At 48.7% G+C, this 15,159-nt stretch overlaps 2 protein-coding genes across 5 annotated transcripts in view; one reads left to right on the plus strand and one right to left on the minus strand.

Annotated features, from left to right (window-relative positions):
* The window catches only part of SULF1 (sulfatase 1), a 137,378-nt gene that overhangs the window by 13,910 nt on the left and 108,309 nt on the right, over nt 1–15,159 (minus strand). For all 4 annotated transcript variants that reach the window (XM_036232802.1, XM_016152977.2, XM_036232801.1 and 1 more), the window contains 5 exons: nt 14,487–14,616; nt 4,675–4,891; nt 2,408–2,660; nt 1,119–1,215; nt 617–711 (listed from right to left, as the gene is read on the minus strand). In XM_036232802.1, the coding sequence (XP_036088695.1) occupies nt 617–711; nt 1,119–1,215; nt 2,408–2,660; nt 4,675–4,891; nt 14,487–14,616 (792 nt within the window). The remainder of the gene's footprint in view (nt 1–616; nt 712–1,118; nt 1,216–2,407; nt 2,661–4,674; nt 4,892–14,486; nt 14,617–15,159) is intronic.
* Nucleotides 4,888–14,493, plus strand: LOC107514844. The gene is made up of 2 exons (XM_016152994.2): nt 4,888–10,040; nt 12,770–14,493. The coding sequence occupies exons 1-2, from the start codon at nt 10,029–10,031 to the stop codon at nt 13,436–13,438; spliced, it is 681 nt and encodes a 226-aa protein (XP_016008480.2). The 5' UTR covers nt 4,888–10,028; the 3' UTR covers nt 13,439–14,493.

Below are 15,159 nucleotides of genomic sequence, written 5' to 3' on the forward strand. Positions count from 1 at the left end.
AGGAGGGGAGAGGTATATGGGGTCAAATATGTGGCGACAGAAAGAAATCTAACCATGGGAGGTGAACACACAGGATAAATATATACATGTGCCTTACTGTTAAAGTGTACGGATGAAACTTACTGGATTTCGTTAACCGATGTCACCATAAAAATAAAGTCAAAAAATAAAAAAGAAAAAAGAAAGTGAAATAGAAGGAAGGCAGTAACTACCTCAGCTCACAGTGAGCCCGGGAGGCGGGCGTGGGGCGGCAGGTGCGCACGCGAGCCCGGGAGGCGGGCGTGGCGCGGCAGGTGCGCACGCGAGCCCGGGAGGCGGGCGTGGCGCGGCAGGTGCGCACGCGAGCCCGGGAGGCGGGCGTGGCGCGGCAGGTGCGCACAGTGAGCCCGGGAGGCGGGCGTGGCGCGGCAGGTGCGCACAGTGAGCCCGGGAGGCGGGCGTGGGGCGGCAGGTGCGCACAGTGAGCCCGGGAGGCGGGCGTGGGGCGGCAGGTGCGCACAGTGAGCCCGGGAGGCGGGCGTGGCGCGGCAGGTGCGCACGCGAGCCCGGGAGGCGGGCGTGGCGCGGCAGGTGCGCACGAGCCCGGGAGGCGGGCGCGGGGCGGGTGCTCGCTCACCTCTGCTTGCTGCAGACACAGTCGTCCGGCTTCCTTCTCTTCAGGTGCCCCCTCACTTCTCTCAGATTCTTAATTTTATCTTGCAAAGCTTCGATCTGGAAAACATGTCATCCAACCATCACATTCCCAAGAACAGGATTTTCTACGCTAAGTGCCTTATTTTCTGTGATCCGTCATGATAGCTGCTCATCTGAGATAATTAATCAGGGAAACAAACTGAGCAGAGACGCTATCTGACCTCTCCACTGCAACCGATGCCTTACAGTAAACACTAGCAGATGTCGCTCTAGTAATCAAATTATTTTCTCGTAGAGATTTCTAAGGGTCATCGGGCAAGTCCCTTTCTTTGTAACACTCGATTTTCTCTTCAGTCAGGATTCTCACTCTATTGCTAGAGAACGAGAAAAACCTGCCATTCTGTTGGTCACATACTTATAAAAGGATGACTTGTACACGGGTTTGCCTTTGGATTAGACCCTCCCCTTACACGGCCACGGCTCACCTCTTTATCGATGTATGCCTTGTGGTCCTTCCAGGCTTTCGCTGACTGATACAGTTCTCTCTCGCAGTGGATTGTATCATTCGGAAGAATAAAACACCTGCAAAAACAAACAGCAAACATTGGAAATAGGTTTATAGTTGAACACTTAACAACAAAAAAAAAACATTAGAAATAGCAAAGGGAACTTAATTATCCTCTAAGCTCTTAATCTGGGTGCAAGCGGTAGTTTGGAGCTGAGCCATAGACCAGGATGAGAGGGAATGTGTCCTGGCTACAGGTGTGGGCACAGGAGGGTGGCAGAGAGAGAGATCACCACTAAAGTCACCTTCCCAGGCGGCTCTCGGGATTCACGGCCCCATGAAGAGATACCACAGTTAGAACGGAAATAGCTTGTTTGAAGAAGTGCAGTTGGGAGGGGGTCATCCATCCCATTCATTTCCTTACTGAGAGCTGCCTGAAAGGCCCCCTGGCGTCTGAGGCAAAGTGGGGGCCCCAGGGAGGGGGAGCAGAGGGCCGATGGGCTGGAGCAGTAACGTAAGAGGAAGGGACCCCGGTCTAAGTCTCTGGGCGCTTAACTAGAGCAACCGCAGGCGCCCGGAGACTGGTCCCAGAGATAAACATCCCGCCCGCCTCCCCAACACGATGAAATGACATGGAAAATGAGAATCTTGGAAATAAATTCAAAAAAGGAAGTATTTCTCTGTCAAGAGAGTGAGTAGGTTTTGGAAGGGCCTTAAGGACTGAGGGAGTCGTCAAAGCTGGGGGGAACCGTCTCCCTTCCCTGTCCCCCCACACCTAAGGCCCTCACTGCTCCAGGGGTCTGGACGGGGGAGGTGTTTCGGCATCTTACATCCATCCATTCCCCACCCACATTGTCTCTGGAAGCTTCTCCAGGACCCACGGTTCTCCCTAGTGCTGTTTCGTCTCTGAGGCCGTGGCTGTACAGCTGCTCTGAGCCACAGCGACGCGAAGAGCCCCCCCAGGCCAGGGCCTGGCTCCCCTGTTTCCTAGACGCCCACGGTGGGCAGAGCCCCACGCCTGCTCGGTCGGGACGTGACAGGCTCGCTCTGGCTAATCCCCAGCGCGTCTGTCTTAACGTGAAACTGAACCCAAAGCGCGCGCCCGAAGCGGGGCCTGTCCGGGCTCCTCCTTGCTGCTTTCGCCCCCTGCACTGCGCAGGCGGCCCTTGGGAGTCGCCTTACTTTGTGTAAAGGGACAGATGGTGGCGCTACGGGGGGGGGGGGGGGTGATTCTGAACTCGAGCCTCGCGAACACCCAAAGGCCCCTACTTGTGGGTCACGCGCACGGTGGTGGGCAGGCCCACGGCGTTGCCGCTGGCGGCGAGCAGCGCGTCCCCGTGGCCACCGCTGGCCGCCTGGCGACCGCCCGGGCCCTTGCGGCCCTCGTCGTGACGCTTGACGATGTGTCTCGGCCGCGACGCCTGCAGCTCTTCTTCCTCCAGGTTTATGTCGTATATTTCGCCTTCAAATTCGACTGACAGGGAACGTGTCTGCCGAGTGTGGACAAATCTGGGCTTGTACTCTGGAAATAAGGGGGGACACGTCAATACAGGGGTTCAGATGTACGGGAGGAGAGAAGGAAGCGATCACCGGACTTGATGAGCATGGTGGGCAGGGGCAAGCGGGACACCGGCCTTGCGAACGGCACCATGCTGCCGCGGACAGGCCCCCGGCCTTCTGGTCCAGGCCACCGCGCGGTGGCATGAGGGGCAGGCTGCGGTCCGCATTGTGGTGTGAGGGCTGCCGTGCTTCTCTGGGCCTCAGGCCCTTCAGCTCTCAAGTGAAGGGGTAGCTCTGGGCAATTGCTCAGATTTACCACTTATCTGTGAACTTCTACATTGGCGGTTTGTTTGAATAAGATTATATTCCCTATTATGATAGTAATAATAATGATGATCATTTGTTGAGCTTTTGCTATGCATTATTCATCATACTTATCTCTAATCTACAATCTTGGAAGACAGGTAGTATAATAAATCTTTACATTAAAAACAACTTATCAGATTGTCCAAACAGGCTCATGAATTTGGTGGTGTTCTTATTTTATGGAGGAGAAAACTGAAGCTTTTAATATTACTCAGTAGGTTCACATTCTAAGTCATTCGGATTCTGAACGCCATAAAGTCTTCCCACTATGTTGGGAGGCTTTCTCAAAAAGGCAAGTGCTGTAGACACTTGCTATTTGCCTAAATAAGAGAACATTGCTATGAGAAAAATTAAAATCTGCAAATGCCCTCATCAGCCAACTGCCTTTTACTACCCGGCAGACGGAGAGTTATGCTGGGGGCAGGGGGAGCATGTCTTCTGGTCAGGACAGGCCACTGTCGAGGGTATAGTGTCTGCACGAGAGCTTTTGTGTGTGAACACTGCGCCCTGCTCATCAGCTGCGCTTAGGCTCTGAGGGTGTGCCCACGTGGCCCTCCTCCCCAGGCCTCCAGAACGGGAAGGGGAGTGGGAATTAGAATCGCCTCCCTCTCTGCAGGCTCCTGCTCTGATGGCAGTTTTCAGACGAGGAAATGCCTCCTGCTCTCACATCCAAAAGATTCCTGGCTCGAAACAAGGGCCCCAGACTTCTTACGTTTGTGTTCAATCTGGAAGAATCCGAACAGTGCTTGGGGAGCACCATCGGACTTCCTGGGAGAGGAGAGGCTGCCCCTGCTTCTACGCTGAACACTGTAACGGGCTTCTGTCAAGAGGTAGTGTCACGGGGCCTTGGCCCTCGTGGGTTTTCCATTTGACATCTTTGCGCAAATTATTAAACCTGGCATTTTCTGTCAGGCAGGAAGGAAAATCGTCCAGGTTAATGGATCTCAGCCTTTTGGGTTATGGATGCCTTTAAGAACTTGTTGAAAGTGACAGCCATCCAGAAAAATGTGCCTATATATACACATAGAATGTACTTAAATTTTTGGTTGAAATATCAGAGGCTTCGTGATCCGCTAAAGTCCATCCGCAGAATGCAGGATAGTAAAAAAAAAAAAAAAAGCCTGCTCTAAGGGCCCACACTATTCAGGTGAATGATCGGATTTCCTAATTTTGGACTCGGAATTGAGTTTAAAAATGTATTTTATGTATTTCCAAATCAGTATGGAAAGGAATAACCACACAGAAATGAGCCACTTTTCACTTTAGGCCACTAGATGGCACTAGACTCCTATTCTTTTATGAAAGCTGGGGCTCGGGCTTTCAACGTCTGCACGATCATTGGCATCTCAGAGTGTCAGAGTTTTTATACCTATCAGGACATTGGCATCAAGGTAAGATGAAACTGACCTGAACTATGATGCCCTTTGCCTCCCTGATAGCGCCTCTCTGTGCATGTTTAACGCCTGCTGCTTTCACAGGATATACTGCACTCTACGCTTAAGTGGAAAAGCAAAATTTCAAATTATCTTAGCTTGCGTATTTTAAACAGAACAATTATTTGCTTTTAGCCTTACAACTATGCACAGATCACATATAAAACGCAGAAGGCGCGAGCCTTTCTTCCCTCTCTCGTATCCTTTCTCCAAGGATGGTCCCCACGTGTGCCTTACTTGGGGTCCCCTGGTTCCTCAGGAACTGCCTCTGGCTCTTCCGCTGGCTCCTGCTGGCGCGGTACCCGGACTCTCCACAGCTGCACTCTTTGTCCTTGTCGTGGAAGCCGCGGGAGTAGAGGTCCCGCGTGCTCTGCCGGACGGCGAGCAGGTCGCCGGATGCTTTGCACTTGTGGATGCGGAGCTTGCCAGACGTGTCCTCGATGCACTGCCACTTCTGCAAAAGCCGACGCGAAAAGCAGCTCACGGACCGCGGTCCGGGCGCGTTTCGCCGAGGACCGCCGCGTTCGCGTCTAGACGCGCAGGCGACCCCGCTAAGGGAGAGCGCGTGGGGAGCAGCCAGCGTCTAAGTGACCCTGCAATAGGTCTCCTCGCAGTTCTAGTGCCATCTCTCATCGCAGGCAAACACAGATGACAACACACTCGCTGGGCATCGGAACCACTTCGGGGACACTAGAGCCCAAAATCGATACGTAAATCCTGGGCATCCAGACTACACGGTCTGGAATGGGACACGTGGAAGCCCTTCCTTCACCGGGCACGGAGCACGGCTGTCAGGCCTGGCTCCCCGGACTCCTCTTTCTCCGGAAAAACGAACGTGAAGGCTTTGTCCTCGGCCCCTGAATTTCTAATGCAAGCCAGGGGAGCACGGCACATCGGGGGGACAGGCATGAGTTTAATCGGAGCCCATCACGGGGTGAGCCAACTCTCATACACTCCAGAGGTTAGCAGATGGGTCAGGCTGGCCTTGGGGCTTTTCCTTACCCAGCCGGCAGAGCAAGATGCTCCCAGAGACATCGTCCCCCTTCCCAAGAGACATGCACGGGGAGCTGGCACGGGGTCTCCTAGCCTGAGCCTTCTGTAGGGACTGCTGCAGATATAACCACCTTAATTCCGGATGCCTACGACACAGCGGCAGGTCTAGGTGCCCCCTGTTTCCTGAGAAGCGATCAGTGCTTCTCCTGGGGTCATTTCGTAGGGTCCTCCCTATCTTAAAGACCTGATTACCTTCCTTTTAATTTTTATTCTCCCCCTTCTTCTGCCCTAAAACGTTAACTGGGATGCAGAAAAAATACCGATCTTAATTTTAAGTCGATCATGGTTATCGCAACATGCTATAATGTAGTGTTATCCAACTTTTTGTCTTTTTTTTCTACCATATGAGTATCACCCGTGTGTAATTATGTTTCGATGCTTTTCTTTAAATGGACACATTTCTAACCTGTGGCCAAAGCAATAAGAATTGTAAAATTATGCGTTTGTTGTCTCAGCTATATATTTTCAAATATATATTAAAACATACAAAATGATTAAAGACATTCTTTCAGGCACCATGTAAAATAATCTCGTAGAGCCCCCTCGTTGTACTTGTACCATTTTCGGGGTAACGTTTTGACTTCAAAGTGTCCTAAGACAAGGCGAGGTTTGACCAAGGGTCCCAGATGGCTTAGGCAGCAGACAAATGACACTCGTGTACCAAACAGGGTGCCACCATCCACAGTGGGCCGAGGGACAGAGTGCAACCTTGTTTGCTGTACTCCACAGTCATCCACCTGCAGTTAGTGCTGAGTTATGCTGGTGGCCTTTTGAGTTTCTGTCACAGAGTTCCCAAATCCCAGACACACAGAACTCGTTCCATACGCTCTTGGTGCTATCGAGTTTGATTATCTCAAGCCATAGCAGGCTACAACCTTCTTTTGTCGCTTGGACAGAATGTCTTAAATGTTCAGCCTCTCCATCCTGAGAGGCAGGAGCTCAAAGACAAGGCAACTAACTACCTGTTTACGAAGCCGTGAAAAGGCAACATAAATAAGAATGGTCTAAGGACTAATTCAGTTAGAGATGATTTAAGTAAAAAAATGAACCCTCCCCCTAAAACAAACAAACAAACAAGAAAACAAACCATGAAGTGGCCCTGACTAGGCACGCAGGAATTATGCCAGACAATGGGATTTTCTAACGCTCCCCTGGAGAGTCTAATGAGCAGCTGGGGTCAAGCAGCACTGCTTCAGAGTCACGAAGTCTGGTCACTGGACCTCTCTGCAGCCGGATCCCGTGCAAAGGGCAGAAGGAAGAGATTCAGGTCTCAGGAGCGCAGATGAATGAGGCTTTGAGAGGGGTGCATGTGTTTCGGGCGTGCGTGTGAAAAGGATCTGTGTCAAGAAACGTGCTGGCGGAGCCAGGTCCGAGAAGGACGGTGGCCGGATGGGACATGTGCGCGGCTCGTGGCAACACCACTTCTCCTCACTCTCGCCTCACGGTCCGTTGGCGAGTGACAGAACTGAGTCTTCCTAGCCCACGGGTCTGTCCTTTAACGTGGAGACCAGTGGTTTCCAAGCCTGGGTTTGCAGCATTCCCAGACAAGCCCCATCGGCTTGAGGAGGCGCCATGGAATTCTCAAAAGAGTTGTCAGAGACTCACACGCAAGTCTATCAAGAAATAATGATATGCCAACGTAGAATCCGTGCTGGCGAAATTGTTGTCAAAATAAATAACCTTTCATAGTTCTATAAAGTTTGGAAGTCGATGGTGCTTGAGTGTCTGTCTAGATCTGTCTCAAATCCAAATGGTTTAAGACATATCCATCCACCTGGGTAATCTCTACCTCAAACACTCACAGACTGAGAAGAGACTACTTAATGCCTCCGGTAGCAAAAGAAGCCATTGGTGGATTCACAATTCAAGCCAAGCAGAAGCTTATGAACTGCTGTATTTTCTATCGGACAGAAATAGCTGGCTAACTTCATTCCTGAAAAATAATGGCCTTTTGTCTTTTTGTGGTTGCAATTTATCTCAACTTCAGTACAGAAACTAATGTTTAAAACACACAACTATGGTGAAAACCTTCCTTAGTTTTATAACCACAGTGTGTTAAAAAAAATTCTGCCTTTGCGTGTATGTGTGTGGGGGCGGGGGTGGCCTGGAAGGGCTGAGGGTACGAGTAGATTCTTGTAGAGCACAAAAGCGTAGGCAGAATTTTTAGTGACTTAGCCTATTTGGAATACAACCTGCATTTTTCCAGTAGCCAAATTCTTGCTGACTTCCTCGGGGATAGAGATGGGAAGAAAGACTGTTTCCTTCCTGAGGGGTTGAATTTAACCACACCTGAGGTCTGGCACTGTCCTTGGCACTGATGATGTGCAGATACATGTGTGCACGCATGTGAACACACATGCACACACACGTATATACATGTACCTACATACATTCTTGTATTAAACAAGAGCCACTGACAAAAATGCCAATTATTCTCTATCCGTGGACCCTCTGAACAAGTCATAGACCCTATTAGATAGAGCAATTAGCTAGAGGCTAATTGACAATCTTCTCAGTGGCAAGCGTACTAGGAATTTTAATGAAATGTAATTGCCACATTGGCCGAGTCATTTTAGAGTTCGATATCATGCCGATTTTTATGGGTGGGCAATAAAACCTTGAAATAGCTTCAGCTAAAATGGTCGTCTTACTTGACAGTTTATAGAGGGTGGCGAAGAAAGAGAATTTTTAAAAGAATTGCTCTGAAACTCATGTCGCATGCCATTTAAATGGTCAAAATAATGAGACGATTTTGCATTTCAGAAGAGTTTCCGGAATCTGATGAAAGCATGAGCTCAGGTGAGGCACCTAATGGGACGTGGAGTCGGCCTCCAGAGCGAGCTCTTTCAAACACGAGCCCTTGCACAAACACAGATGTCACACTGTCTCGCTTTTATCTACAGCCTTGAACTTTATCAGTAAATCAGGTAATTGGCCAAATCCAGTTACCTGAAGACGGTCTCCAGCTTCGAGGACCACTCACTCGCCCTGCAAATTCCTCGCCTGCTTTGTGGGGCCCTCTCGTTTCTCCCCCTGCCGCTCGGATTACACCATTTAGAATGGATTCGCTCCCCGATGTTCCTGCAGACCTACTGCGGGCGGAGTGCTAGATGAACATAACTTAAGTTGTTATTACTTCATTTTAGCCTTTCCAACCACACTGGAACTTGAGATTACGGACAACGACCCAGTCTCTTACTCCCAAATTGTGCCCTGACGTCAGCTCACCAGCGAATCACTGTTTAATAATTATGTCTTAGCATCTTTGAGTGATTCTATGTATGTGTACACACACACACACACACACACACACACACACACACCTGTAAGTAAATAACACCTGATGCAGGAGAGGAGGGTGGCTATGTTGGTACAAGGACCCCGTGTGCAGCTAGTTTAGTGGAATCAAACCTACTAATGAGAAATATGTCAAATGCCTTTCAAACAATTCCTTTCAACATCATTGTCGCCTCCATTATTATCACCATCTAGTAAATTCTTACTTGATGCCAGGTTCTGGTCTAGAGTGCTTTATGTAAATTTAATCATTTGATCTTCACGACAACCTAAAGCCCTGCCAGCATTCATTTATCGGAGTAGAAATATCACTTATCGTCGTAGTGAATAATACCATCTATATTCTGCCTGAGACTTGGGAACCTCATTTTATACCCATCTTGATGTAAAAAATCTGGACTTTCAAGTTAGGAAAGCTTGGCTCTGAGAGCCCAGCTTCATCACTTTGCTGGTGGCCTTGAGCGAGTGAGCCACACGGTCCACACTTCCGCAGGGACACAGACCTTACAGACAGCGCGCAGGAAGCCAGCCCATGGTGGGCACTCAACAGAGGGGCCGCTGTTGTGATGATTATCATTATTATTACAGACACACACAGTTTATTCCTCAAAGAGTTTGTCTAATGTCAACTCGATGAGAGGCAGCCATTCATAACGGAGAAAAGTATTAGGCCAGGGATCTGAAGACCTCGATTTTAATTTTCTTTCGCTGCTAACTTTATGGGCCTGAGCAAACTGCAGAATCTCTTTGTGCTTCCAGATTCCACATCTGGTAAAATAATACTTGCTCCTCTTGGCCTCAAGGATATGCCATGAGGATAAATTGTTGAGTGTTTTTGGAGGTCTGAGGAAAAGATGCACTATGTGAACCAGAGCAGTACTATCAGAAGTGACCTCTAAAAGTGGTTTTCCAATCCTTGGGCAAGTGTTTCCAGGGTGTAAACCCTACATAACAGTGTAATTATTATTTAGTGGGGAGACTGTGGCTTTGAATCACGTAGATCTCAGTTGGCACTTATACTTGTCACCTTTCTAGTTGTGAGACTTTGATCAAGTTACTTTCCTCTCTGTCCTTCGGTCTCATCATATTTAAAATGGGCATAAATATCTGTTTCCTAGAACAGCTTTCAGGTGTCAAATGGTCCCTGTGAAAAGCCGAGCACAGCATCAGAGGATGACAGAACACTGGCTGCCTGGCTGTTTGCTGTCCTGCGTGGCCGCTAGGCGACTGTCACAGTTTCTATGTCTCAAATTGTAAGTTATTTCTCAGCTTGCTTCAGAATGTTCTGTATATTCTTATTATACCTACTTATGCCCATTTTCATGAGGAAGAAACAAAAAAATCTGGCTACAAGTTTTTCAAGTTATGCCGTAACGAAAACTGAATTTTTTCCACACACACAAGGATAATTCTTCCATTGCCATACGTCTTATTACGTGGGTTTGGTCATAACACAGGCCGAATCATGTTCTTTAAAACAGGGGTCCCCCAACCCCCAGGCTGTGGACCAGTGCTGGTCTCTGGCCTGTTAGGGACCAGGCCGCACAGCAGGAGGTGAGCGGTGGGCGAGCAGGTGAAGCTCCATCTGCATTTGCGGCCGCTCCCAGGGCCGGCATCACCGCCTCAGCTCTGCCTCAGATCATCAGGCGTTAGAGTCTCATGGGAGCCCCGGTTCCTGGTACCAAAAAGGCTGGGGACAGCTGCTCTGAAATGCAGCAATCATACAGCAATTTTCTGACGAGCCGATTCTCCTTTAGGCCAGTACCAGCTTCATGAAAAGCAGTTACCTGCATGTGGACGTGCGTTTAGAATTTCTATCTCAACCCCGGGGGGTGTAGAAAGACCATATAAAACATCCTTGTTCAAATTACTACTTAGCTCAAGCCATTTTTGATTTTTTTCTCCTGGTTTTTTTTTTGGTGGTGGTTGTTGTTTTTTGAGATGAGGGGAGGTGGGACGGGGAGAAAACATGGAAAAAGGAGAAGCTGATGGGAGAGAATCTGTTTCCTCCTTTAGCGTTTAACCTGGGTGATTACTCGTGAAAGTCAGTGTTGGAACGCTGAAAGAAGTACGTACGGTCCTTGCAGTTCGGCGACAATAAAACTGGTGACTAGACCAAGGCCCATCCATACTCAGCGTTGGCCGAGTGCTTGTTACAAGCCAGGTACTGTTCCAGATGCTTAACATGAGATGCTTAACTCATCTACTGTTTACAGCCACCCTCTGAGGCAGGTACCACTATGCCCATTTTACAGGCAAAGAAACTGAGGCAGAGTTAGGTTAAGTAACTTGCCTGCGTCACATACCAAGATGTCGTCCTAAGGCACCGTGACCAGGACACCAGTCAGAAAGGAGAGAGGCTGGGGCGGAGTGCGAGGCGGCGGGCGGGCCTCAGTGGGAGGGGCAGCGCGTGGGAAGGCGGAGGAGCCACCTGCACGCAGACCGTTCTGTTTGAGTGACAGGGCGGGGCCCCACGATGTGGTTCGTGAGCGGCGTGTGTCCTTAATGTTCGGCTGTTGTTGGCAACAGCCTTAAAGATGGTGTGACATTGAACTCTGCAGGTGGCATTGTGAAAAACGTACAGACACCTAAACATCTAAGTAGGTGCAGGGCTGTTGCGTGCGGGCCGAGGGAGGAGGCGGCAAGCTTCAGAGGCTGAGCCGTCCACACTGGGCCCTGTGCAGGCAGGAGCTGTGCCGGGGGATGGCAGCGGGGCCCAGGCCCTCTGCTGCTCCCCACGGGAATCTGGGGAGCTTGGGGGGAAATGTCTAGGAGCCCTGCTGCGATTTTAACCAGAGTTCAGCGACTTTCCGTCAATTTCTCGCAAACTAGCAATTCCAGCCAGATCTTGCTGGTAAATGTCTTTTTATTTCTGCTGTGCAGCTGGTCACAAAAGGTCTGAGGGATAATTTTTGGATGAGAACATAAATCCTGGAGCTAAACCAGTGTATACTCAATAAGCTATATTCTTATTTCCTTTGCTTGCTGCTGGGGTCCTTTCAGAATTTTAACCAGTCTTTGATTTTCTACTGATACAAGAGTAGAAAGGCAAACCACATTTGCGAAGATGCCGGAACTCAACAACTCCACAAAGGGACATGGCTTCTGCTCTACAAAAACAAAATGGTTTTCACTCTTAAATGACTGAATGCCCAGGGGATTTCTCTTTTATGCAACTCCTACTTATGGAGTAAAGATCTATACCTACAAGAAGAAGAAAAACTAACGCTTACCCTGCGCGAATGCTTCTCAATTTTGGCTGCTCATGGGAATCTGAGGAGCCTGAAAGAAAACAAACCCAAACAGAACACAACACACAAAAAGCCAAACCACTGAAGCCTGGGTCCCATCCCCAGAGGTGCTGAGTTAATTTAATTTGTCTGGGGTGAGACTCCAACAGCAGCGTCTCCAAAGCTGCCTCGTGATTCTAATGCGCGGCCAGAATTGAGCATCATTGGTCTGTGTTCTCTGCTGGACCAAAGTCTTCTCAGACAGAAGTCGAGACCTGCACACGTGTGTGTGTGGTGGTGGTGGGGGGGGGGGGGAATAAATGTACTTGGGGGTGTAAAGCCAGCTGAGAGAGTGGTGGGAATTCACACTCAGCCTAGTATTGCTGCAGGAACATGGAAGTAATACACACACACATGTCTATGCTGTCTTAATTAGTCCCTGCTGGTTGTCTGTTCACACAGCGAGAGAAGGGATGCCAAATGTCTGGGATTCCGGCCCATTTCCACTCCCTGTCGGTTTCACAGGAATGAAGACAACAGGTGAGAGGGCCTGGACCAGCACCCCCGGCCAGCATCCGCACGGGCCATCCGGCCCGTCTGCAGATGATACTGCTTTGTCCTCGCAAGGCTGAGATTAATTTTCTTCATTTTAGAGAACACCCGAGACTCAGGAGCAATTAAGTGTCCTGTCCAAGAACACATAACTAAAAATACTGGATGCCAATATTCTAACCCAAACCTTGTAATTTCAGCTCCTCTTAAAATGTACTCTACTTTCTGCATCCACGCTGATCCTGCCACAGGCGCCTCAGGTGAGCGGGTACGGGGGGTACAGAGGTAGGGGGCACGTGCCATCTCCCTCGACTGAAGAGGACAGGGCCAATCATGCGGATTTTTCCTCTGCACCCCAGGGAGGGTCAAACGAAGCAGAAGACTGCGTCGCCTTTGAGCGCAGGCAGTCCACCCTGCGTTGGAGAAGCAAACACGGGCCTCGGGCCAGGTGTGAAGTCATGGCCAAGAGAAGAGATTCCAGGCAGCTTAGTTCCAGCCTTGACCATCGCCTTGACCCTGAACAGTACGATTCCCATGATCCCAGACCTTTTTCTTCCTTTTTAAATGCCAGTGATATTATAACTAAAAAGATAATCTTCAAAGTAGCCAGACAGAAAGAGCAAAAGGCCAAAAGATATAAAGATTCCACACAACACAACTTAGCTATGCCAGGTTTGGCCCAGAGATGCGCTAACCGCCTCGAAGAAGCTCCACGTTTTCTTGATGTTCCCAGACTCTCAAGAAAAGCACCATCGGGGTATAGTCTGATTTCCCGTCTTGCTACTTCAGGCACTTCTAAAAGAGATCGTTGCTCATGTTACACATTCACGCGCTGGAATCCGAATTCAAAACGCTTAACACAGAACTAAAGAAGCAGAGGAAAATTCCAGGGAGCCCGATAGTAAAGCATTTCACAGAAGTTTTCGAGGTGGTCAGCATTCAACACACGGGCGAAGAGCTTGGGCCAAATACCATAATCACGTTTATGCTCCATTTTCCCTTTAAGACAGATATTCAAATTTCAGCGCAAGCCACGCGGAGAGGTTTGCAAAACCGTATGCGAAAAAAGAGGCAGTTTGCCTTATTCTCAAACAGTAATAATGCTCGCCGCTTAGAGGCTAAAATAGCAACAAGATCACGCATCTGCATGTGGTATATTTAACACCGAACATTTCCAACTGCTGAACAGAAGTAAACGAGCCGACGGAGGCTGGGGCACAAGTCCTGTTATAGCTACGAAACGGTCCCGAGGTCTTAGTCATAATGATACTTCGAGCCTCCATAAGAAGGATCTGAGGACTGCGAATTAAAATATAATGAATAGGTCTAAGCTTCTCCACTGAACACTTGAAAATTAAGACTTCCTAGGGTGCCGTGAGGGCCTGGTGTCATCCCTTACCTCACCAGAACTCCCACCTCACCCTTGTCTATTTCAAAGGGATCCCAGGGCACAAAAGGATGCGGAAATCCAGCGAGTAGGAGGATCGAGTTGTTTATTATGAGTGTTTCTTCAATAAGCTGGGTTCCTTATAAAAAGAATATAATGAATGAGGCCATTTTAATATTAACCGGGCTATTCATTTCATGCATCTGATATTTTAAACCGGCATTAGCTAATTGTTTGGTATCATGTGACTGATATCTTGAACTGGTATTGGCTAACAGGGTAGATATCTAGAACTCTCTCTGAGGGCACCATCCTCTTTAGTTAGAAGAAGCCCAAGCAGAGAGGAGGGGGCCTCATTTGGACCAGTGAGACGATTCTCAGTCAGGGGAGAGGTATCCCAGTGGACATTCCATGATCACTATGAAAGACTTACTTATACATAAATGTACATTATTGTACATGTTGACAACCTTTTGAGTTAGAAATGGAGACGCACCTGCGTGGCGGTGAAGACAAGCGGGGCCACTCACCTGTCCAGGCTGTTCGCAGGCTGTCTGGTACCTGGACTGCTGGCATAGCTCTTTGACCCTCTCATACTTGGGCAAGTGATTTGACTGTTGGATGTTCTTGCTGGAGTCTTCCTTCTTGCGTAGAAATTTCCTTTGACAGGAAGAAAAAAGCTTATGTGAGAAGCGATCTGAGTTACCTTCCCTGAGACCCGGCTGTTCGCGGTCTCTTCCCTGTCACGTGACTTTCCATTCCCCAAACAGCAAGAAATAGATTTTAAGGCTCTAACCACAGGGGTTCAATGTTTGATGAGTCCTTTGGGACAAGCCAGGTATTATAAAGACGAGAACTCAGGATAGGAAGAATCATTTTCCTGCAAAGCATTAATGTCAAAACTTCGGGCATACATGTTTAGCTTTATAGACTCGAAATTCTTTTTGTTAAAAAAGCAATTATAGAAATAATTTCTTTCAATGTGTGTATGGAGGAAACCAAAGACAATGAGCATTATAAATCAAAAGGGGAAACCCGGAAGTAACTACAGAGATATTTATAATATCATATATTTGCGTATTTAAAGCTAAGAAAGGCACATAAGGAAAAGAAGTAGAAAGATGCCAGGTAGGATTTGAAAAGGATGGTTAAGAAAGTCGATTGACTGGTCAAGTTTCAAGGCTGAGAAATACAGCGTTGAAA

The sequence above is a fragment of the Rousettus aegyptiacus genome, unplaced genomic scaffold, assembly GCF_014176215.1.
Source record: "Rousettus aegyptiacus isolate mRouAeg1 unplaced genomic scaffold, mRouAeg1.p scaffold_m13_p_15, whole genome shotgun sequence".
NCBI lineage: Eukaryota > Metazoa > Chordata > Mammalia > Chiroptera > Pteropodidae > Rousettus > Rousettus aegyptiacus.